Raw genomic sequence first — 22,127 nt, 5'->3', positions numbered from 1 at the left:
GCCAGTCCTGCGGCTCCGGTGGACCTCCTGCAGGCGTGCCTGCGGATGCTCCACCAGAGCCGCGGGACCAGCGGACCCTCCGCAGGCACACCTGCGGGAGGTCCACCAGAGCAGTCTGCTGCCCTCTCAAATCCTGGTGCCCTAAACAACCGCCTAGGTCGCCTAAATGGAAGCGCCGGCCCTGGCTCAGAGGAAGAATGGAAAACAAATGGTGAGTTGATGAGACAGTCAGATACAGGCAGGCTGTTCCAGGGTGCAAGAGGAGAGGCTCTCCTATCGCTAGAGACAAGGTTATGTCAGGTGCAGATGGTCACGCAAGGTGCAAGCTCTGAGAGACAAAGGCTGCTCTCGTGGTTAGGGCACTAACCTAGGACTAGAGAGACACAGATTTGATTCCCTGCTCTGCCACAGATGCCCTGTGTGACCTCTGGCAAGTCACTTAGTCTCTCTGGGCCATAGTTCCCTATCCCCAGAGAACATTCCCAGGCCATTGCAGACATGGGATTGGTGTATGCCACTGGGCTTTCCCCTCGCAGCACCCATTCCATGCCCACCTGAAATGAATGAAGCTGACAGTCTCTATGAAAGGCGCCATCTCTCATCTTTTAGCTTCCGCAGTTGTCTGGCATCTATAAACATGAAGCCTCAGCAACAGGCAAGGCCCCTCAGCACAAATTCCAAACCACTAGGGCTCAGTGCCTGTGAGTTCTGAGCTCTCTCACCCTTAACAGATTTCAAAGGGAACCCGGGTGCTCGGCACCGTGTGAGGCAGACCAATGGCGAGGGAGGCAGAGGAGGGAGATGCCCTAAGCCAGGCTTTTCCATGGCTGTGGGCTGATCTTTCCAGACTGACTCACCAGGCGGCGTTTCCCCCCTCCCCGATTTATGCTGTGATCAGCATTTGTGGGAGGGCCATGCTTTCCAGATGGCTTGTGCGGCTAACGTGAAAAGGGCGCTTTCCGCTGGCAAGGCCCACATTTGCCAGCCCGTCGCTGAAACCCCCGCCTGCTGTTTTGCACATACCACATGTTTGTATGTATGTGCCACCCACACTCCTTGGTGTGCCGTTCCAGGAGCACTTCAGCGTTCGTAGTCTCAAACGCCAGGCCCGGGTCAGTCTGTTTGCTGGGGCGATACTGCCCGTTTGGCTGATTCTTTATTACGAGGAACCGGTCGTGCGTGTTGAAACCATTGAGAATGGTGGGTGCTCTGCATCTCTGAAAATCACGCCTCCGGGGTCTCAAGTTGTGCTCCTGAAAACAGCAGCCATCCAAAAGTTGTGACCCTGTTGGAAACTTGTCCCAAAGGGCAGAAGGACTTGGAGTACATCTTGGGAACAAACAGTGCCCCCGCCAGTGCTTCAGCTAGTAACTCTCGTCCGTCCTTAGCGGATGAAGAAGCTGGAAATGGGAGTGAATGAGGAAGTGGGTTCGCCCCAGAAGAGATAATGTGAAGCACACGCCGGGCCTGTGTATTGTCCATCCTCTGCATGGATGCCGATGAGAGCAGCATGCAAAGATCAGGCCCCTGAGATGAGAGAGGGGATGAAGATGCAAATTCTCAAGGTTGGGCACTCTAGCTGGTTCTACTGGCTGGGGCTTGTCTTGTTCTGTCTTTCCAGCTAGGGTGACCAGATGTCCCGATTTTATAGGGACAGTCCCGATTTTTGGGTCTTTTTCTTATATACGCTCCTATTACCTCACCTCCTGTCCTGATTTTTCACATTTGCTGTCTGGTCACCCTATTCCCAGGTCTTGTTCCTGGCATCAGGGACCTCTCTGGGGAATGGGCTTTTCAAGGGCTGAATGGCTGGAGTTCCTAAACTCCTCTCTGCGCCAGCAGTGTTCCTTTGAACGGCAGACAGTTACTTGGGACTAATCTGCAGCTGTGCCACTTGGGGCCGTGATTTCTGTGCGATCTCCGGGGCTATGCAGGGTTAAACTAGGTCAGTACTGGAGGGGGACAAAAGATGACACTGGTGCTTTAGGAGACGGACTCTGTTCACCTTTGAGCCAATGTCTTTGTGTGGTGTTAAGGGCCCTGTCATGCTGTATTTAGGCATAACACCAAGGACCTGCTTCCTTATGGTCATTAATGAGTCAGTCGTGTTGCTTGCATGATCAGGGATGTTCCTTCCAATGTCCTGGCCAGATTCCAACGTGGATAATTACGTTCGGCCTCCCTCAATTCCCTTCACAGTCCCGGCTCCATCACTTCCTGTCCTAAACTCTTGTGCAAATGTTACTGTGGTCTGATAAACGGCAGCTGCGTTCTATCCCAGAGATGGCTGCGTTTCTGTGGTGGTAGGCAAGCAGTGAATATGCAGTTAATATCTCAGGCTGTGAAGTCTGTAAAGCACTTTGCCTGGCTTGTGATGGGAAGTGCAGTTGAAGTGTAAGAGGATATAACCACTGATTAACTCCCCTCCACTCCTCAGATAGATGGAGCTAATTACTGTGAGTGTGAGGATCTGGGGCACGCATGAAGCCACCAGTCAATGCTGCCCCCTTCTTTGCTCGATGCACAGAGGCTGAGAGTCTGTGCGGCCACCTGCCATAGAGATTGTCTCTTTAGCTCAAGCTATAAAGGCTCACGCTTTTAGCTTTGGAGAGCCTGGGTTTAACTCCCCAACCACTATGGCAGCTGTCACTCGTGTGCAGGCTCTCCCAGCCCTTTGCACATCCTGCAGGAGGGCTGGTAACAGTCATGCTCTGGAGAGCTTGAGAGACTGCTCCTCCGGGGGACATATATTGTGGCGTCGAAGGGGCCTGCGCCTTTAGGGGCTGAACTTCCCAGAAAGAGAGGCTGGGTGGGGCACTGGGAAGCTCTTGGTACGCATAGGAGAGCTCTGGCAAGTGCCTTAAGCACTGAGTGACAACTGAAGGCCACACATCAACCTAGAAAGGGAGGGGAGGCCCAGAGGCATAATTTCCTCCTTCAATGCCCCCTGGGTGGGGATGGCCCCATGCTATGCCTCAGCCCCACAACTGAGCCCTGTGCCTATGGAGGAGCCAACACCTCGTTCTTCCCTGCCCTCTGGGGTCTGATGCCATTGAGGCCTCCTTTAGAACCAGGGAGGAGACTGGATTCCAACCAGACCTGTTGCTTGTGGCGAGGCTGTCGCCTGCATTCCAGGGACGTGCCCATTTCCATTTGGTTTGTGCTGGGAAGTTCAGTTCCCTCTGGGTGAGGAATAAGACCCGGATTCTCCCTTTTCACAGCTTCTGGCTCTTGTCCCCCTCTTCCTGCAGGGACCATGGGCTGTTGCTGCAGTTCTGACTATGACGAAGATTGGATCGAGAACATTGACATCTGTGAGCACTGCAATTACCCCATAGATCCAGCTAGTAAACCCCAGGTGAGGATGGGGGAGAGCTCTCCTCTCATCACAGCACTGGGGTGGGGCCTTTCCTTGGGATCGTGCCCTTTTGGACTGGCATGGGTGGAGGAAATGGCTAAGACTTGCAGAAGCTCCACAGTGCCGAGCGTTTGGGATCCAGTATGCAAGGGTCTCGTATAGCTAAGGAGGAACCTGTGAACCCAAAGCACAGAGAAACTCCTCCCTCAGGCAGATGGAAGGGGAAGCCCTTGGTTACGCCCTGCTGGGGAGGAAGTGAAGCTGAGAGGACGGTGTGAGGAGGGACTGGAAGAACTGGGTGCGGAGGTGGGAGTTCCTTCTAGAAGAGAAAATCAGAGAAATCCCCTTCACTCTGGTCTCTTTTCTTCCCTCCAGAGGCTGATACACAATGGCTCCGAGGTGCGTGATCCTTTGGTGTCCTATGAAATTCCTTCTCCGCCCTGCTCTCCTATGCAAGGTTGGTACCCGCAGACCAGAACGCTACGGGAAGAGGGGTCTCCGGTGCTGGGGAAGCAGCCCACCAGTGGGTTCTGTGCCACCAGTGGGTTCTGTGCAAATGAGTCAGTCCCAGCTAGTGGAACAATAGCACATCGGTGGGAAAGGAAAAGTGCATGTTAGCGACGTGACTTCCAAAGGTGAAATCTTTCCAGTAACTCACCTATTGCCGTTCATAGAGACACCTTGGGTCAGACCCTCTCTCGCCTGCACCTTGTGCCATCACTCACCTCCATGCAAAAGGAGGGTAGAACTTTTACTCCCACTCTGCACGGGGGTAACAGACAATGCAAGGTGTAGAGCTGGGGAGAGTCGAGCCCGTCATCTTCCTCATTCTCTTTGCTTTTCTTCCCCTCTCAGTCCTCCCTTTAGCTTGTGTGGCTCTAAACTGAGAGCTCTTGGATGGTACCTGAGCAACGGCCCATGGGGCACAGAGTCTTTTCTTGTGCACACAGCCCCAGTGCAAGTTTCACCCCCTCCTCGAGCAGGTTGAAAATGTTCCAGCGGAAGCGTCCGCTGTCGGCAAACGCTGATTTGTACAAAATCAAACCCTTTCGCGGGAATGGGTCCATTTCATCGTTGTTTCTTGTGGGAAATGATCACCTTCATAATAGAATAGAATGTAACCGTGAAAAGGATCAGTGCCAAAATGGAATGCTTCCCTAAGGCTGAAATGGAAGATATGTGGAATATTTTGTTTCATGGAAAATTCTGGACTTTTCAACTTTTCCTCCTGATTCAGGGCAGAACCCGATTTCGAAATCTCAGCATTTCCCGTAGGACAGAAATTCTGAATTCCCCCCAGTTCTGCCCCCAACCACGGGCTTCTTCCACTCTGACCCAGAGGGGCCACCACTTGGGCTCTAGCCTTTATAACCATTCCACTTTCAGCTCTCTGCGAAGACTTCCAATTAGCGCTCATTGGACGCTGGGTTGAGCCCTATCGAACTCATTTCATGTAAGCCACCAAACAGCCATCAGGTGGCAATAGCTAATTGACAGGAGCTGGGGCCAAACTAGCACCCTGGAGGTGAAAGGCTCCACAGGCCACTGTCAAGGCCCTCATGCACCTCGCCTCTGTCCAGCCACCTCTAAAGAGATCTCTTGCTTTTCTTTCCAGATAAACTAGTGGTCGCTTTGTATGACTATGAACCAACTCATGATGGCGACCTGGGGCTCCAGAAGGGGGAGACGCTCCGACTTCTGGAGGAGTAAGTCTGTTGCCTTTTCCCCGCTCACACTAAGCCATGCATTGGAGAGCAACTTGGAGCATGTTCTCTCCAGCCAGCCGTGCGGGCTCATGGGCCGGTCCGTGCTGCCGGACAAGCACCTGCCAGGGAGGGGTCCTGCTGCCAGCTGATTGCCTGCAGTTTCCTGGTGGGACCCCAGAACTGGAGGCAGGCAGGACCCTCGGTGCCCTGCACTCCTGCCTTGGGAGGGAGAAGGGGATGAGGCTGCATCTAGCAATAAACTACAAGTGAGAGGGAAGCGCCCATTGGGCACTAAGGTAAGAAGTGGAGGGAAGGATGACCCTCAAATGAGCCAGCATCACCAGGCAGTCTGCCACCTTCCTAGTCAGCTGGGAGCATCTTCCCCTGCCAGTTTGAGGCCCCGCTGGCCTCTTTCCACCCAGATCTCTGTGTCCGTGGAACCGACCCTCCCAGCAGGACTGGGGGCTGAGGTTGGCCTTTCTTCTGGTCTCGTTTCAGGACCGGGGAGTGGTGGAAGGCCCAGTCGCTCACCACTGGCCAGGAAGGGTACATTCCCTATAACTTCGTCGCCCGGGTGAACAGCCTGGAGCCAGAACCGTGAGTGGATGTGTTGTCTGGGTTCAGTATTCTGCCCCCAGCCCATGCCCCCCCCAGAGGGAAGTCTCAGCCCTGGCCATATTTGCCCTGAGCCTGGCTGCAGGGCTAGGAAACATGCCCCAGGTCCTAGGGGAGGAGGGGACTGGGCGATGCGAGCCCCAGTGGATCTCTGATTCCTGTCCTCCTCAGGAGCACAGTGAGGCATCTCTGTTTGTCTCTGCTGGCATGGGGGTAGGCAGTGGGGTAGGGAAGCACAAGCTTGCATGGCACTAATTCTGTCTTGGTCCATGCAGCTGGTTCTTCAAAAACCTAAGCCGGAAGGACGCTGAGCGACAGCTCCTGGCCTCCGGGAACACACATGGCTCCTTCCTGATCCGGGAGAGCGAATCCACCAAAGGTAACTTGCAGCCAGTGAGTGGAGGGCCAGGGCGGATGCCCGTGTCTGGCACCTCTGAGCCTGCCTCCTACCTGGTGCTCTGAATGCACAATGTTAACACTGTCTGCTACTCTACAGGGAATCCAATTCTTTAGTAGTCTGATTGTACCACTAGGGCTACGTCAGCGTGAGCTTCCCCATAGCAGTGCCTGACAGTGCCAGATGGCCTCTGGCAGTGGGTTTCCTCCCAGCAAACCAGGAATTGTACCACACTTCTTCCTATAGGGGTGTGTGGCACGTTTGCATACCTGGGCTGTGTGTGGGGATGCTCCCCTCCTCCTGGCATTCAGCTGCTCAGGTTATAAAGCAGAGGGGCAGATACTTGCTATTCTGCACTGTCTTACCCCGGCAATAGGGATGGTGCAAACAGCCCAGAACACAAGACTGTCTTGTGCCAGTTGTGGTGCTGTGGTGACAGCCATGGGAGCAGGATTTGGCCTTCTATTGGCCAGCATTCCCCGCATCTCTCCAATGGACTCAGCAAGGGCCTGAAGAGAAGCCACCTCTTATGGCATGTTGGTGCACCTCTTCCAGTGCCTGGCACGGTCCAGCTTTGCTCCGGGAGTCCCCTGGCGGAGGGTGGGCTGGGAGCAGGAACTGTGGGCAGGAGTCTTCAAGGTGAAAAAAGGAGACCAAGCCTGCAGCGACCTCATTCCTTTTCATGTTGGCCTCGCTAGGTTCCTTCTCCCTGTCAGTGAGGGACTTCGACCAAAACCAAGGAGATGGTGAAGCACTACAAGATCCGGAACATGGACAATGGGGGGTATTACATCTCCCCGCGCATCACCTTCAGCAGCCTGCACGACCTGGTGGAGCATTACACACGTAAGCCCCGGCGCTGCCAGGAGAGGTCACAGCAACCCAAGGGAGGGAGGGCATGAAATGTCCACTTATCACTGCTGGAACCACTGCGGTTCCATCTCCCATGGACACGTACAACAGCTCTCGGATCCCGTGCCCCACAGCGCCTCCTTCAGGGAGAAGCTGGCACAGGGGGAACTGTGCAGTCTGTCTCTGAGGCTGAGTTGTGTTTTGTCTCCTCTCGTGAAGGCGAATGAGCTTTCGGTCTGGACAAATGGATCTGCAAAAGCTAGTCGCAAGTCACTGACAGCACAGCCGCACTTGTAGTGCCTGGCCATGGCCGCACTCCCTTGCCCCGTCCTGCATGCACCCCCTTTGCTCTTCCATGCAGCCTCATGTTTACCCCTTGATTTGCCTCCCCTGCTTCCCACCCTGCAGACAATATAGATGGGTATGCACCCGCCTGGGAAAGCCCTGCCAGAACCAGAAGCCGCAGAAGCCCTGGTGGCAGACGAATGGGAGGTGCCTCGGGAGACGCTCAAGCTGGTAGAAAAGCTGGGAGCGGGGCAGTTTGGAGAGGTCTGGATGGGTGAGTAAAGCAGCAGCCATGACACCAGCCAAGAGGTGGGTGACGCTGACAGGCAGGCCAGTCACTGGGTGTGGGGTGGCACTGGTGGGCTCAGCTCCCAGGCATGGCCAGGAAAATGTCTGGTTATGTGCAGAATCCCTCTCCAGCTGGCTTTTAGGAATGGCCCTGACAGGCTTCCAAAAGCTGCCTGCAGGCGTCTTCAGCCAAGGGCTGGAGGAAGGGTCCTGGGGTGCAGCGAAAGGACAGCAGGACCCCCCAGCCTCCAAACAATGTCACATTGTGAATAAACATGGATCTCAGCTACATTTAGGGGATGGGTTTAATACTGTGACTGACTAGTGTGCAACGCCGCTGCCCTTTGCTGGATAGAAACAAAACTCATCAGTTGTGAGTCATAGGCCCTATACTGCCACTAGGGAATGGAGAGTCTCCTGCAGCTCGAGCAGGCTTGTGCTTTTGGTGCAGAGGGATCAGGGTTCTATCCTTGCTGGTGCCCAGGGGGTGAAGAATAGTGACCGCTAGGGCATTCCTTAGTGGCCCTGGGTTTATTACAGTATATTTAACAATACCAAGGAGAGGCCCGGAGGGAGGCCCTCTGCTTGGCTCTCTGGCCCCTTGCCTTCCGCTGTCACTCTCGCCTGCATCTGATTGGCACTGTGGTTGCAGTTCCTCAGGGCACCTGATTGCTGACTCAGCTCCTCTCCTTGTATCTGCGTCCTGGGAGGAAGTTCTCCCCAGGGCTGTGGCCAGCGGGAGAAGGGAGAGGAGGTGAGGGGGTTAGACTTGTTCCAGGACTGTCTTTGGGCACTTTGTCTTCCAGGGGAATGGTGCAAGGCAGGAACTGAATGAAAATCCTGGGGAGGGGCAGGCTTTCAACCCCCCCAGGGCAGTGATGATGGGTGCTGGACGGTTAGCGGGACTCTGCCAGGCAGGCTGTGGTTGAAAGGAGCTGCTGGGTTTAGTGGGCGTGTGGAGTCTGCCCTACACAGCGTAGGATGGTGTGGGGAAGGGAGGTTCAGGGGCCTGGTAGGAGGATACTCCTAGGTCGCTGGTCCTACTCCAGCCCTTGTGTGTAGGGATCCAACGTCATTCCCGTTGGATGGCTCTTTGCTGCCCCATGTGAGATGAGTTGGGCAGGGTCTCAGGCCAGTTGCTAGCGGGGCAAATGTCTATGTTGCAAAAGCCCCCCCAGCCCTTGGCTAATTGCATTGTTGGGCCTGGCTCCCCGGTGCCTCACGCTGTCATTTACACTCAGGCACAGTGCAGTGGGATTGAAACAATGAGGCTGGATCCCCTCGCTGCACCGGCCTGCGGGATAGGTTGAGGCCCATGGGCAGGGGACCGATGGAAGCCCTTCCCTGCCCCCCTCTGGGGCTGTGCCCGTCCTGTGGGTAAATAGAGGCTGCCAGTGCCTCCCAGGCACAAAGCCAGCCCTGATTCACAAGCCAGCTCCCAAACTCAGCGCAGCCTCTTCCCGCTCCCGCCAGGGCGAAGGGCTGGACCAGGGTGAAAAGAGACAGAACAGACCTTGGGGCTCAGTGGCACAACAGGGAGGAGACTTGCCCAGAGACTGGGTCCCAGGCCCAGCCCAGGTGTCTGTTCTCCTTTCTTTTGGCTTCTCACTCACAGCCGAGGCTGCACTGGCCAGAGGCCCAGCTGCATCCTGTCCCACACAGCATGTGGGATGCAAAGGGGAGGCGGCCCTGTCCATCACCAGGCCTTTGGTGCTATGGAGGGAGGTGGTCAGAGTTCCCTCCTTGTGGCTAGGTTCCCCCACACACTCTCTACTTGCCCTGCCTGCTGCTTTACTTCGGCTCGCCCCTGACCCTGGCTGCCAAGAAGAGGAAGGGAGGGGTGGTGCCATTATCATTGGCTAGCAAGGCAGGCCAAGCCTGCTTCCTTCTTCTCTCACCCCGGGTGCTCTGGCCCAGCGCCTGCAACTTCCACCCCAGTGCACAGCTGCAAATCTTGGCTCTTGCGAGGCTGCACTAGCAAAAAGAGCCTGTCGGCCTCGGTGCTCCTGTGGTGTGCAGGGTGGCTGGCACTCAGGTGGTGTGTGCCGGGGGGCATGACCCCAGAGGTCAGTCTGGCCTAACACTCCAGGGGAGCAATCCCAGTGGAAAGCCACGTCAGTCCTGCTCCAGGGACTTCAGCTTTCAAAGGAATTCAATGTGGTCCAGGGATTTTTAGGTAAACAGCAGCCAGCGCTGCCCAGGCAGTGGAGCTTCCTGTCTGAGGGCATTTCTCATCCAGCGTCCAAGGGCTGCCAAGCGAATAATCCAGGACAGCACACGGCAGCACAGAGCCACATGGGAGCTGGACCTCAAAGCACCTGAGTTCCGGTTTCAGTCCGGAACTCACACCCTCCGAGTGGGCCCTGGATCTGCTCAGCACTTCCTAGCTTCTTTCCCCTCCTTTCCAGGGACCTTCCCCTGAGGCCTGTTGTATTGCCTGGTGAAAAGGAGGTTCAGTGTCCCCCCCAGCCTCTTCCCCCTCCACTCCCGTCCTGGCCTCATGCGCTGGTGCCCAGAACCCCTGGTGGAGACAGGCCTGAGTCCCAGTGCTCAGACAGAGAACTCAGCTTCCTTTGGGTTTGGGCTGCCCGGTCCCAGGCAGGGGGTGGAGAGCGGGTGCATAGAGGGCCTGGCTCTGTGTTCTGGGCATGTGGAGCCCCGCCTGGCATAGGAGCTGTTGGCAGTTTTGTGCTGCGCTGATAAGAATCGTGCGCACCAGAAAGGCCCTTGTTGTGGCTGTCGTTCTGGTATCCGGGCCCAGCTGCTGCTCCGAGGGCTTGTGTCTCTGAGCTGCACTGTGACAAAAAGAGCAAATCGTGAAAACCGCCCAGTGGTGCAGCAGCTGGAGGGAGAGCAGGAGGGCGCAGTCTCCTGTCTCACCCTGGCACCTTGCGGCAGGAGCTTCCCTCAGACACCTAGGGCAGGCCTGGTACCTGAGCTTGTCTGTCCCTTCCCGTGCCAGCGAGGAACACCCTTGGAGGCTCTAAGCTCCCCGCTGTGGCTGCTGTCCTCTCCCCTGGCCGGAAGGGAGGGGTTGCCATGGTGCAGGGTGGAAGGGGGTCCTGTCACAGCACCATAACCCATGGATTGAGCCTGCCATTGCAATGGGCCCTCCCCACTCTAAGTACCCTTGATCGTGGGTTCAGACAATGGCATGGGCCTGCTGGGCTGCCCTGCTCCTGTGTGCTCCGTCACTGCAAGCCCTGGCCGAGCAGGGGTTTGCAGGATGGGGGTGAGGACTGAGGACAGAGATGGCTATTGGAATGGGAGGAGAGGGGGAGAGGTGTGGGTTAGCTATCCGGTCCAGGAGCTTGTGGCTCTGAAGGGCAGGGTATCAAAGATCAGACCCCAGCGGTTCCTTTCCTCTCGTTGACCGAGAACCATGAGTAACCCCCTGCCCCCGGTCGAAATGTGACTAGAGATTCCCCCTCAGGGAGTAATTGCAGATCGCGAAGCTGCATCTCCCACACACAGTTGCTTGTACCTGCTGTCTCCTCTCTCTGGGCATAGACTGAGGGGCTGCCTGGTCTTTGCATCTCCAACGCCCCCCACATCACAGCTCTGTGAGACCCCAGCTGTGTGAGCTCCCTTAGGGGAGGGCAGTCAATGGGCGTCACACCAGAGATGGCTTGGCCCCAAGTCCCCGCTGTTCTGAGCTCCCTCCCAGCAGTGCCGGCTAGGCCCCAGGCTGACAGCGTAGTGGCAGGAGGATCATGCGAGCCACTCACTGCGGTAACACGGACCTCCTCTCCCTCCTTGCCCCCTGCCCCATCTCTCTGCAGGTTACTATAACGGTCACACCAAAGTGGCCATTAAGAATCTGAAGCAGGGCAGCATGTCCCCCAGTGCCTTCCTGGCAGAAGCCAACCTCATGAAGAGCCTGCAGCACCCCAAGCTGGTGCGGCTCTATGCTGTGGTGACTCAGGAGCCCATCTACATCATCACGGAGTATATGGAGAAAGGTGAGCCCCCGGGAGCGACCCTGCCATCCTGAGCCGCGCACAGTGCCCCAGGAGACTTGCGGAGTGGGGAGCCAGGCCCGCCTGGCCTGCTGAGGAACTGCCATCAGTTTGGGGAGATCCACCAGCCAGTACCCCTGCAGCTCCCTGCTACCCTCCTGCTTTGTGCAGAGACCTTCAGCCTGTGGAGCATCTGAAGCAAGAACTGGCAGGGAGCCAGAGCAGAGAACAAGACCTGGGGGAGGCCAGTAAAGCCCTACAGGTTCATCCAGAGGCTTCCATTCCTTCCTCCAGGCTTGTGCTCAGCTTGGGGGTGCCTACAGCTCTTGCTCGATTCCCAGTGCCCCCCCGCCCCCAGACGGTGTTCTACTGATGAGACTGGGTAGCAGAAGTGTGGTCCAGCTGTTAGAACAGTGAAAGAGGAGCCAGGATGCCGGGTTCTGTTCCCAGCCCTGCCACTTTCTCACTGTGATCTTGGGTGAGTCACTCCAATGCCCTGTGCCCTCGTTTCCCCAGCCTTAGCATGGGGATGAATGCAGACAGCTGGTGGTTACAGGTTTGGCACTTATCCACTGGCTGTTTGCAGAGCACTGCTGGTGGAAGTGGTCCCAAGGGGGGCACTGTTACTGCAAAGCCTTTCAAATGCCTGTCTTGCTTTTTCCCCTGGAATTGGGCCTGAGGAACAGCTCCATCTGAACTTCCCAGTCCCTTGGAGAGCTGACCTTGAGCCTGGCGTTCCCTGCCTCATTACTAATGAGACAGGAAACCACCCTGGGCTCGTGGCGCTGGGGCTATTCTGGTCCCTCCGGCAGGCGCTGCCTATTGTCTCATGCAGTCTTTCATTTCCTTCGCCTGCTCTGAGAGCCAAGAGCAGCGGGTTTGGGTCACGACTTCCATTATCCAGAGTGTGTGACAGTGAACCTGGACAAACTAATCCTGGCAGAGGAGGAGGGAGGCCGGCTGGATGGAATAGGGAGAGACAAGACCTACAGACAGCTCTCCCTTTCCTGCCTGCCTCCACTCCATGCCAAGCTTCAGCAGAGCTGTGAGCTTCCTGGCAAGAACTGAAATGATCAGGGGTTTAGAATGGGTCCCATATGAGGAGAGATTAAAGAGGCTAAGACTTTTCAGCTTGGAAAAGAGAAGACTAAGGGGGGATAGATAGAGGTCTATAAAATCATGAGTGGTGTGGAGAAAGTGAATAAGGAAAAGTTATTTACTTGTTGCCATCATATAAGAACTAGGGGCCATCAATGAAATTATGGGCAGCAGGTTTAAAACAAATAAAAGGAAGTTCTTCCTCGCACAGCACACAGTCAACCTGTGGAACTCCTTGCCTGAGGAGGTTGTGAAGGCCAGGACTATAACAGGGTTTAAAAGAGAACTGGATAAATTCATGGAGGTTAAGTCCATTAATGTCTATTAGCCAGGATGGGTAAGGAATGGTATCCCTAGCCTCTGTTCGTCAGAGGGTGGAGATGGATGGCAGGAGAGAGATCACTTGATCATTGCCTGTTAGCTTCACTCCCTCTGAGACACCTGGCATTGGCCACTGTCGGAAGACAGGATACTGGGCTGGATGGACCTTTGGCCTGACCCAGTATGACCATTCTTATGTTCTTAAGAGTGTCGTAGAAGGCAGGAATCCAGTTCTCCGAGGGCTGCTAAGCAAGAGTCACAAGGAGCAAATCCCAAGGGTGCAGCACGGCCCTTCTCTATCTCGCCGGCTCCATGGCAGAGTCACGCTCTCTTCCTCTGAGAGTTGGCGGCTCTGCCAGAGGAAACACGCCTGCTTGTTATGTTTGACTGTTGAGCAGAAAGGCTGATGGGAACCAGGCTGCCCAGCCAACTCCAGGGTTGTTCAGGTCTATTTTTAGACCTGGGTTAAGAAGTTTGCAAGGAGCTGATTTCTCAGGATGAGCCTCCCATGGGACGATGGGGGCTTATAGGGGTCTTTGGGGAATGTTTCTCAGAGGGTCCTAGGTCTGGCGTTACGGGGACAGTTCACACTGCATGGTGCCTGTGTGTGTGAATTGACTGTGAGCAATTGAGGGGGAGGAGGGGTTATATGGGGCAAGCTCATGGCTTCAGAGGGAAATCACATGATGGCAAACCAGCAAAGGGAGCAGTAACCTCCTTCCCCACCCCGTGAACCCAACCCAGCCTGGTCCCGCACTGGCTCATTGTTCATCCAACCGGGCCAGGTGGAGTTTTAGCAAATCAGTCCCTGCTCCTGTCTGAACAACCCAGGCCATATGGAGGCCTTGGATCTGCTCGCACCTTTGAGATGCCCTGCCCTGATGGATGGAGACTGTCCAGTGCTGGGTCTGAGAGCGGCCAAGCTGGTTCCCAAGAGGGCTGCCCTCAGGGCAGGGTTGACTGGGACTGGTCCTGTTGCAGGGAGCCTGGTGGATTTTCTCAAGACCCCCGAAGGAATCGGACTCACCATTAACAAATTGCTGGATATGGCAGCGCAGGTGAGGAGGGGAAGCGCCGGGAACCAGAAGCCGAGTAGGGCTGATGCCAGGCTGGGGACAAGCTGGCAGAGTCTGTCTCCAGGGGCACGGGGGGTTAATTTTCCCTAGGTTTTGTGCTCAGTGATGGGTGCAGGTCTCAGCCTGATACCGTGGGAATGAATGGGCCCATCCAACCAGAACCCTGCATTTTGACACACTTCGCCATGACTGAGAGGTTGAGGGCTGGACAGTGCGGGGGCTGCACGTCAGGATGGAGGGACATCGGCAGAGCTGTGGGGTAGGGGCAGGGCAGGAATAGCAGCAGGCTGCTGGTCAGAACCGAGGGGCATGGGCAGCACTAGAGTGGAAGGAGTTTGTCCAGCACCTGGCTGCCCTGCACCTGGCGCTAGCCCTAGCGGCCATCACTCCCTCATGTTTACTGTCAGTAACCCCTCCCCCCCATCCAATGGAGTAGGAATCTCCCCTCTGTCTCTTTCCTTCTCCTCTGCACCCCACGCCCGACTCTGGCCACCACATGCCCCCCAGCCCTGAGATCTGCAGGACATGCTTGACTAGCTGAGGAGAGAGCAACCAGTGTGGGGGTGGAACTGAGATAGCAGGAGCAGAGCCTCAGTCTCCCCTGCGCCCCTGCCATGTGTAACGCCCCCTCTGTGCCCTGCCACCCCAGATCGCAGAGGGAATGGCCTTCATCGAGGAGAAGAATTACATCCACCGCGACCTGCGAGCGGCCAACATCCTGGTATCAGAGACCCTCTGCTGTAAGATCGCTGACTTCGGGCTGGCTCGGCTCATCGAGGACAACGAGTACACGGCCCGTGAGGGTGCGTCCGCCACCTTCCCCGCTCCACCCTGTCAGCTGGGGTGTGCCTCTCTGGAAAGCAGGGTGGTGGGGTTCCCCGGGCGGGTGTGAGCCCTGACAGCAGGGGGACAGAGATCTCAAGGCTGGAATGGGACCTCGCAGCAGGGCAGCGGTGTTGTGTTTGATGTGCCCAGTGAGAGGTTGCAGGGACAATTGCCCCAGCTTCTCTCTCAATCTGATCCTCCAATTCCAGTTTAGGGGAGTCTCCTGCCCCCATGAAACCCCTGGCTGCTGCTGACTTCCCCCTCCTGTAGCACCGCTCCTCTGCTGGCTGATCAGAGGAGTGGGGTGGATTTCACACCTCCCTGATCGCCCTGGTTCTGCCCTGGGGGAGCAGGATGGGGAGGAGGATCTGGACAAGCTAGAGGGGTGGAGGAATCCTCTCAGCTTCCCCTAAACAGGAGCATTCACAGGTGGCCAGGTTTGAAACAGGCTCCTGCAGCGGTGAGGTCAAACCCCTCCAGAGCTGACTAATATCTACCAACAACAGCAATCGGATTTCATGCCATTTACCCTGGGTGGGTCATCGGGGGGAATCTAGAAATCCTCCTCTCTGCATGGATATTAAAGACCCCAGGGCACTTCTGGAGAGTCAGGGTTTTGCTCCACGTGACTACCCTCCACCTCACAGACGGCTGCATTTCAGTGAGACTGTGCGGCTCTGCTGTGGAAAGTGCTTGAGGGACGCACGAGGTTACCGGCCAAGGTACTGATCACTGCTCGTGAATGCCTTGCACAGAGGGTGAGCTGTAGTGAACCTCTTCCCCCGCCACCCGCCCATGTAGCGTTGGAACCTCTAACTCGTGGCAGGATGCCGGCCTGACGCGTCTCTCTGCGTCTCTCTCCTCCTGCAGGGGGTAGAGCAGACGCAGGCTTGATATAGACACCCACAGCCTCGCAGTAACATCCCAGCTCTGTGAGGAAGTGGGAGCCCACCACAAGCAACCTGTCGCCCCTGTGCATCTGAGCTCTCTGCAGCTCTTGGTGAGCCCGAGCTACACAGGATGCTGCAGTGCTGACTGAGCTGGGCCTGGTGGGTGGGTCCTGCAGAGGCAAGCTGGGACCTGGAGTTGCCTCAGCCAGAAGCTCCAAGCATCATGCAGCAGAGAACATCTCCTGGCCGTTTCTGGTAGAAACAGGCTGGCGCCTCCCAGAGCCGGGAGCGGGGCTGAGACCTGGCACTGGCCAGGATGGGCAGGAGGCGCTGCTCAAATGTTCTAGTGTAACTGAAGTGTGAGGGAAAGGGTTCAGGGGTGCAGAGACAGCCCTCCACTCACGGTAGGCTGCGGGGGGGAGTTCTGGGGGAGAGCGTATGACCTGAGGGCAAGGGCTATGGAAATAATCCCCATCCAAAGTGGGATGGGGGCAGAGGGAGTTTGAGGTCTGGACACAGCCCCTCCCAGTGTGAGAGCAGGACCTTTACAGGTTATGGGGTCATGACTGTTTTCCTCAGTAAGGGACCTAGACACATGTGGAGAGAACAATTTGGCTGCCCCCTGCACTGGCCAGCAAGAGCAGCACGGCGAAACATTTGTAACCTCTCTAGAGCAGAGGGGCTGCTCCACCGGACACTGACTGCCCTGTAACTCACATCAGTCCTGTAGGATTAGAGCCCTCTCTGCTGGCTTCTGCAGGAACAACCAGCGCTAAAAGGCCGGTGTTGGCATCTGTTCTAGGGTTGGGTGGGGACCCACTGGTTCCATCGCTCAGGTCATTTTCAGTAACTCTGGGGCCGTGTTGAGATGTGCAGATGACGCCCAGGTCTGCACATCAACGCTCTGTGATGTGTGTCTCGGGTATCTTTCTCGGTGCCAAAGCAGGTTTTTATACCCTGGGTCCTTGTGTGATTCACTGGTTCAGGTGTGCCATTGGCTCTTGCTACCTCCTCCTTCCTTTCTCCGAGGATAGGCACAACTTTTGCGCTGGCTCGGGGCCACACAGGGAAAAAGAGCGTGTCTTTCGGTTTGTTTCCCTTGGTTACAAAGTCAGACTCCGCGAGTTTCCTGTAGCCTTTAGGCTTCTCAGTTTCTCCTTCCAGCTTGGGACCATCGCGGGTTCTGGATTGGCTCTGACAGGAGTGAGTGTGTGGATCACAAACCATGGCACGAGCCCAGTGTAGAAAGCTGGGAGCATGGAAAGAGTCAGCTAGCCTGATGCAACAGTGCAGGGATCTATAGCTAATAATCTTGTAGTCAGCTGTCCTTAGCACTCATCATACTGTCCCCGTATGTTCTGCTTTAGAGTCTTGAGCATGCTTGTTCTCTTTTCTCCCCTTATCCCTCTGGACTCGGAGTCACTGTTTAAAACCCTGTGCAAGGTTTTAGCTCTGCAGCGCTGGGAGCTGTGCGGCCTCAAAAACCCGTCATAACACCTTGACAAGGGCACTGCTCACACGTCCCCTGGATTAAAGCTCTTCTTTACTGATGTCTGGAATGGTGGCATTTGTAGAAATGAATAAAACTGCCCATAACCCTGCAGTTTGGACAAACGAGAACAGCGCTTCCAAATAATAAAACCTCTGACAGTGCCAGTGTAGAATCTAGTTAGGGGCCTTTTGGGAGGGGGGGTTGATTCCTGTGAATATTGTCAGAGATTTTTCCAGGGGGGCTGGAGGTGTTGGGTCTGGGGATTCTGTTTTTTCTGACCCAGCAGGCTGAGCAGGGATGGGAATTAAAACAACAAGCAACCAGTCTCCCAATTGCTGCCCCGAGCATGGGTTGCCCAGGGCATTGTGAAGCTCCCAAAAGCCATTGAGTGTGCTGATACATCTCTGAGATGGGCAGTGCTGGGGAAGGAAGGGGATGAGTCTAAGTGATGGGAGAAGATGTAAGTGATGAGGGCAGGTGGGGAAGGCCCCAGGTCACCCTTAACCTTTTTTTTTTAAATCCTTTTGTGTATTTCAGGAGCTAAATTCCCCATTAAGTGGACAGCACCAGAAGCCATTAATTATGGGACGTTCACCATCAAGTCTGATGTTTGGTCATTTGGAATCCTCCTGACTGAGATTGTCACCTATGGACGGATCCCTTATCCAGGTCAGGATTCACAGCAGCACACCCAGTCCCATCAACATCAGCAGAAAGGGGTCATGTGCACGTGTGTGCGTGTGTGTGTGTGTGTGTACACACACTCTGCTGTTTCACCCTGTGTATCTCTCTAGGTTAATAGTGCAGAACCATTTTGACCTAATTCTAATTTATTTCATCAGTCACATAAAGTTGGAAAAATAGTTGGATCCCTGACTGTCAAGGGATGGATCCATTTCCTATGCCCTACCACCCCCCAAGAGGGGGTGTTGCAGGGCACGGTGAAGATGCACCCAGCTACTCTAGTCCCATATTGGCTCAACCAGAGGTGCAGCAGGGAATAGTGCAGGATCACAGGCTGTGGGAAGGGCACAGCTACCCCTCTCCCAGCACTGGGCTATGTAAATTGCACTCTGTCTTGGTTGGTTCCTAATTCGGGGCTGTGTGTTGTGACCACAGGGATGACTAACCCAGAAGTGATACAGAACTTGGAGCGCGGTTACCGAATGCCTCAGCCCGACAACTGCCCAGAGGAGCTATACGCACTGATGATGCACTGCTGGAAGGAGAGGCCAGAGGAGCGCCCCACCTTCGAGTACATGAAGAGCGTTCTTGAGGACTTTTTCACTGCCACAGAGGGCCAGTACCAGCAGCAGCCGTGACGAGACCCTGAGCCAGGGTTGGCGGCGTCCTCACTTTGGGATGTGCGGGGTGGGGGGGAATGGTCTCTGTACATTAGCTCCTCAGAGACTCACAGCTCAGGCCCAGGCCTTTGGATCACAGCCTAACCCCGGCAGAAACTCGTCTCTCTCCTTCACGCCAGTGATGGTGTTTATGTGTTTCTGGAGCACGCACTCATGCAGCTGATTCTTCTTGATTCTCCGAGCACAGGTGACGTGTGTTTTATGAGTGCTGACGAAAGAGCTGCGTGACTCAGAGGGCTGCGAGGTTTCACACATGCCAGAGCACCCACACAAACACCAGGGGCACACATGTATGCCCACAGCACTGTACATGGGCACGCTCAATGCATACATACCCAATATTTGTGTGTGTGTGTGTGTATGTGCGTGCGTGCGCACGGGCCATAAACACACAAATATTCAGCTATGCAGACGCACACAAAGGCTTAGGCGTATAGACACACTCACACGGTAGAGACACAAACGGACATGCAGCGTGCATAGCGCAGAGAGCTGCACTGTGAACATTCAGACCCATATCTCTGGCAACTAAAATCATCTTTTGGCCCCAGTGTGATGCAGAAGCCAAGGTCTCTTGCAGCCCCAGGCTACGGGTAAGGTTCAGAACCCACCACAAATTGCACTAGAACCAAAGAACCCCTTATCAGCACTGATTTTCCAGCATGAGAGGCTCAGAGAGCTGCAGGGTGGAGCACCTCCTGTCCCTTCCATCTCTACCCATGGGTTCCCAATGCAGGATTTCCCCAGTGTGTTTTCTTTCCCCAATGAAGATGGATAGTGTATCAGCGGCAAGGGGTTCTTCCAGCCTTGTAACAGAACGGTTCACGCACAGGGCTGTGATCAAGGCACACAAATCCCTGCACTCACCACAGCTGCTCCAAGGGGACGCAGGGCCCCCTTGTGCAATGTAACAGAGGTAAAAACCTCTTCATACCAGAGCCAGACTGTCCCTGGGACACCACTGCCCACATCTATGTGTCCCAGTGCCCGTGAAGCAGCCACTCTCTGCCCTACTCGCTTGCTCATTTTCACTCTGAAACCACACGGCTGGACTCTGACCAGCGGCTATTGCACACAATGGGTCCCGGAACCCTTAGAAAGTTTGATAGAGCAGTCACCCAGTTCAAACGTTAGCAAAGGGAGAGAGGAATGACCAGGCAGGAGGGAAGGAGAGGATTTCAACTCAGACTGCAAAGGACCCGGTGAGTCCAAGATGTGTGGAGAGATGCAGAAGGCTGTTTCAACCGGCAGGAACTGCAGAGGCAAAAGCTCTTCTAGTTCCTCTGCATTGTTGAACATGACATTAGTGTCCTGGAAAGTCGACAGAGACGGGTTCAAACCACAACATTTAGATCCAGAAGTGGTCTCAGAATTTGACTTGGCAGGTGTTGGCTCTAGTCTGGACCAATCCCTACAATCAGAGGTTCTGCATAGTCTCACAAAAGGCTTGTTTGAGAGAAACCCTCCCAACTCCCTGTTTTAGGAACAAGCCACCCCAGATAACCAGCCTGTGCAGGACTCTTATTTCCCATTGTACTTTAAAGCCTGTCTTGTGTTGCTCTTTGATTTTCAGTAAAAAAACACCTTTGAAATGGACCCTGCTTCTTCCACTCTGGGGTGGGGAGAGCTGCTCTTCTTAACTTGACATGTGTACACAGAGTTGAAGGTGGGCTACTGGCTCTCCTCAGAACCTCACAGGGGAAGCCCAACGGGGAACTTGCAGGATTGGGCCCTAAGCTAGGCCCAATAGGAGGTCAGGGCCCTTGGTGAGGAGCAGGATCCGAGGCAGCATTTCTCAGGGGGCAAGGGGTGCACTTGGCACCAGCTGCCGGTCGGCAGGGGGCTCAGGAGGGATGTGCTTACTGCCTGACAGGGTCAATGGGAGCACTCGGGCAGCGGGTGTTGGTATCACAGTTTCAGGATAGCTGTACCAGCTCTCCCCATGCATGGTCCATGTTAGCTTCCAGCTCCCAGTCATCATGTCTCTTGGGCGGAGACCCGTGTCTCACGCCTTCCTAACCAGGAATTTTAAGGCTACACAGTCCCCTGGTTTACCATGTCAAATTCCCAGCAAGCCAGTCTGCCTAAAAGGACAGCATCTGTGCTTTGCTTTCTCTCTAGAGGCTATGCCCAGTGTATTGCCCAGAGGTGTAAGTTACCACCCAGTTCTGGCTCAGCAAGCACATTTGTTCTTAAGGTAAAAGCATTCCAGCAAAAGTGCATTAAGACAATAAAAGAACCTACATGCATGCCAGAAAGCTTACCAGAGGTCATCCCCCCAACTCCAACCTAGGGCTCCGGTAGGTGTCAGTCCTTCAAAATCCACAACTGAGTTTTTCCTGTGGTTACAAGTTCATATCCAACAAAGAACCAGAACCCAGGCTGGGAAGACGAGCTGTTTCTGTATATTGCTCGTGCCTTTGATCTTGGCCTTCCGTAACAGGTAATCAGCAGGCACTCACCTTCTCCTTAGGGCATAAAAGGCTGGGTTTGTGCATAAGCAGAGTTGAGGAATTTGCATTAACCTTTCCCTAAGTATTCCCAGGAAATCCACTTAACATTTATTGTCCCAACTGTCTACACTTGTCTGGCCCATTTTCAATATAGTATTTTGAACTCCCAGGTTTCATACTTCACATCCCCCCAAAGAGGTTACATATAGTCTCAGCCCAAGATAAAACATAAACTTAATAGAACTAAGTCTTGCAAGGATATAGCAGGAACTTGTCGCAACTGGCATGCGGGGGAGCTAGGGTGACACCTGTCAGGGAGTCCCTAGGTGTGGGATCTGGGGCTGTGACATGACTAGGACCCTATCAAATTCATGGCCATGAAAAACGTGTCATGGACTGGGAAAGCTGGTGTTTTGTGTACTTTTACCCTATAGACTATACTATAGGGGGAAAATATGCAGAAGTACAGTGTTTCTCAAACTGGGGTCTTGACCCAAAAAGAACTGCAAAGCTATTGTAGGGGCACTGCGATATTGCCACCCTTACTTTTGCACTGCCTTCAGAGCTGAGCAGCTAGAGAGTATGGTGTACTGCCACCCTTACTTCTATGCCGCTGCTGGTGGCAGCACTGCCTTCAGAACTTGGCATCCAGACAGCTGCTCTCTAGCCACCCCATCTGAAGGCAGCGCAGAAGCAAAGGTAACAATACTGCAACCCCCCTCCCCACAATAGCCTTGCAACCCCTTCTTGGGTTGAGAACCCCACTTGGAGGAATGCTGACATAAGGGCTTTATATGTTAATAGGTTGCTGTTTTTAAGTATATATTCACGCTTTGTTACAACAACGTGAAATTTAAGATTTAAATATCTGAAACCATTAAATTCAAGATTTTAAAAATGCTATGACCGTGAAATTTACAAAAATGGACCATGAATTTGATAGGGCCTTAGGCATGACCAAACAGCTGCCCCTTGTGCTTGCCAGTGTGTCCTAGGGCAATGGCAAGCGTGAAAAATCGGATTTTTTGGGGGGTGGGGGGAGGAGAGGGATAGTTGCTCTATATAAGACAAAGTCCCAATATGGGGCTGTCTGGTCACCCTAATGTGCACCCTGCAGCTGGGGCAGACACATCATGCCCCCCCTCCCA

General features: G+C 54.7%; 1 protein-coding gene across 1 annotated transcript in view; it reads left to right on the top strand.

Annotated features, from left to right (window-relative positions):
* Positions 1 to 20,116, top strand: part of LCK (LCK proto-oncogene, Src family tyrosine kinase) — a 29,828-nt gene extending 9,712 nt beyond the window's left edge. Inside the window, 14 exon segments of the mRNA XM_030539083.1 lie at positions 3,252 to 3,358; positions 3,734 to 3,815; positions 4,974 to 5,064; positions 5,563 to 5,661; positions 5,955 to 6,058; positions 6,775 to 6,820; positions 6,822 to 6,932; positions 7,346 to 7,404; positions 7,407 to 7,487; positions 11,284 to 11,463; positions 13,861 to 13,937; positions 14,605 to 14,758; positions 17,700 to 17,831; positions 18,282 to 20,116. Coding sequence (XP_030394943.1) covers positions 3,257 to 3,358; positions 3,734 to 3,815; positions 4,974 to 5,064; positions 5,563 to 5,661; positions 5,955 to 6,058; positions 6,775 to 6,820; positions 6,822 to 6,932; positions 7,346 to 7,404; positions 7,407 to 7,487; positions 11,284 to 11,463; positions 13,861 to 13,937; positions 14,605 to 14,758; positions 17,700 to 17,831; positions 18,282 to 18,484 — 1,521 coding nt within the window. The 5' untranslated portion in view covers positions 3,252 to 3,256 and the 3' untranslated portion in view covers positions 18,485 to 20,116.
* The last annotated feature ends 2,011 nt before the right edge of the window (positions 20,117 to 22,127 follow it).

Source organism: Gopherus evgoodei, chromosome 20 (genome assembly GCF_007399415.2).
Source record: "Gopherus evgoodei ecotype Sinaloan lineage chromosome 20, rGopEvg1_v1.p, whole genome shotgun sequence".
NCBI lineage: Eukaryota > Metazoa > Chordata > Testudines > Testudinidae > Gopherus > Gopherus evgoodei.
The sequence above is the reverse complement of the archived record's forward strand: the minus strand, read 5'-3'. Positions and strand labels throughout refer to the sequence as shown.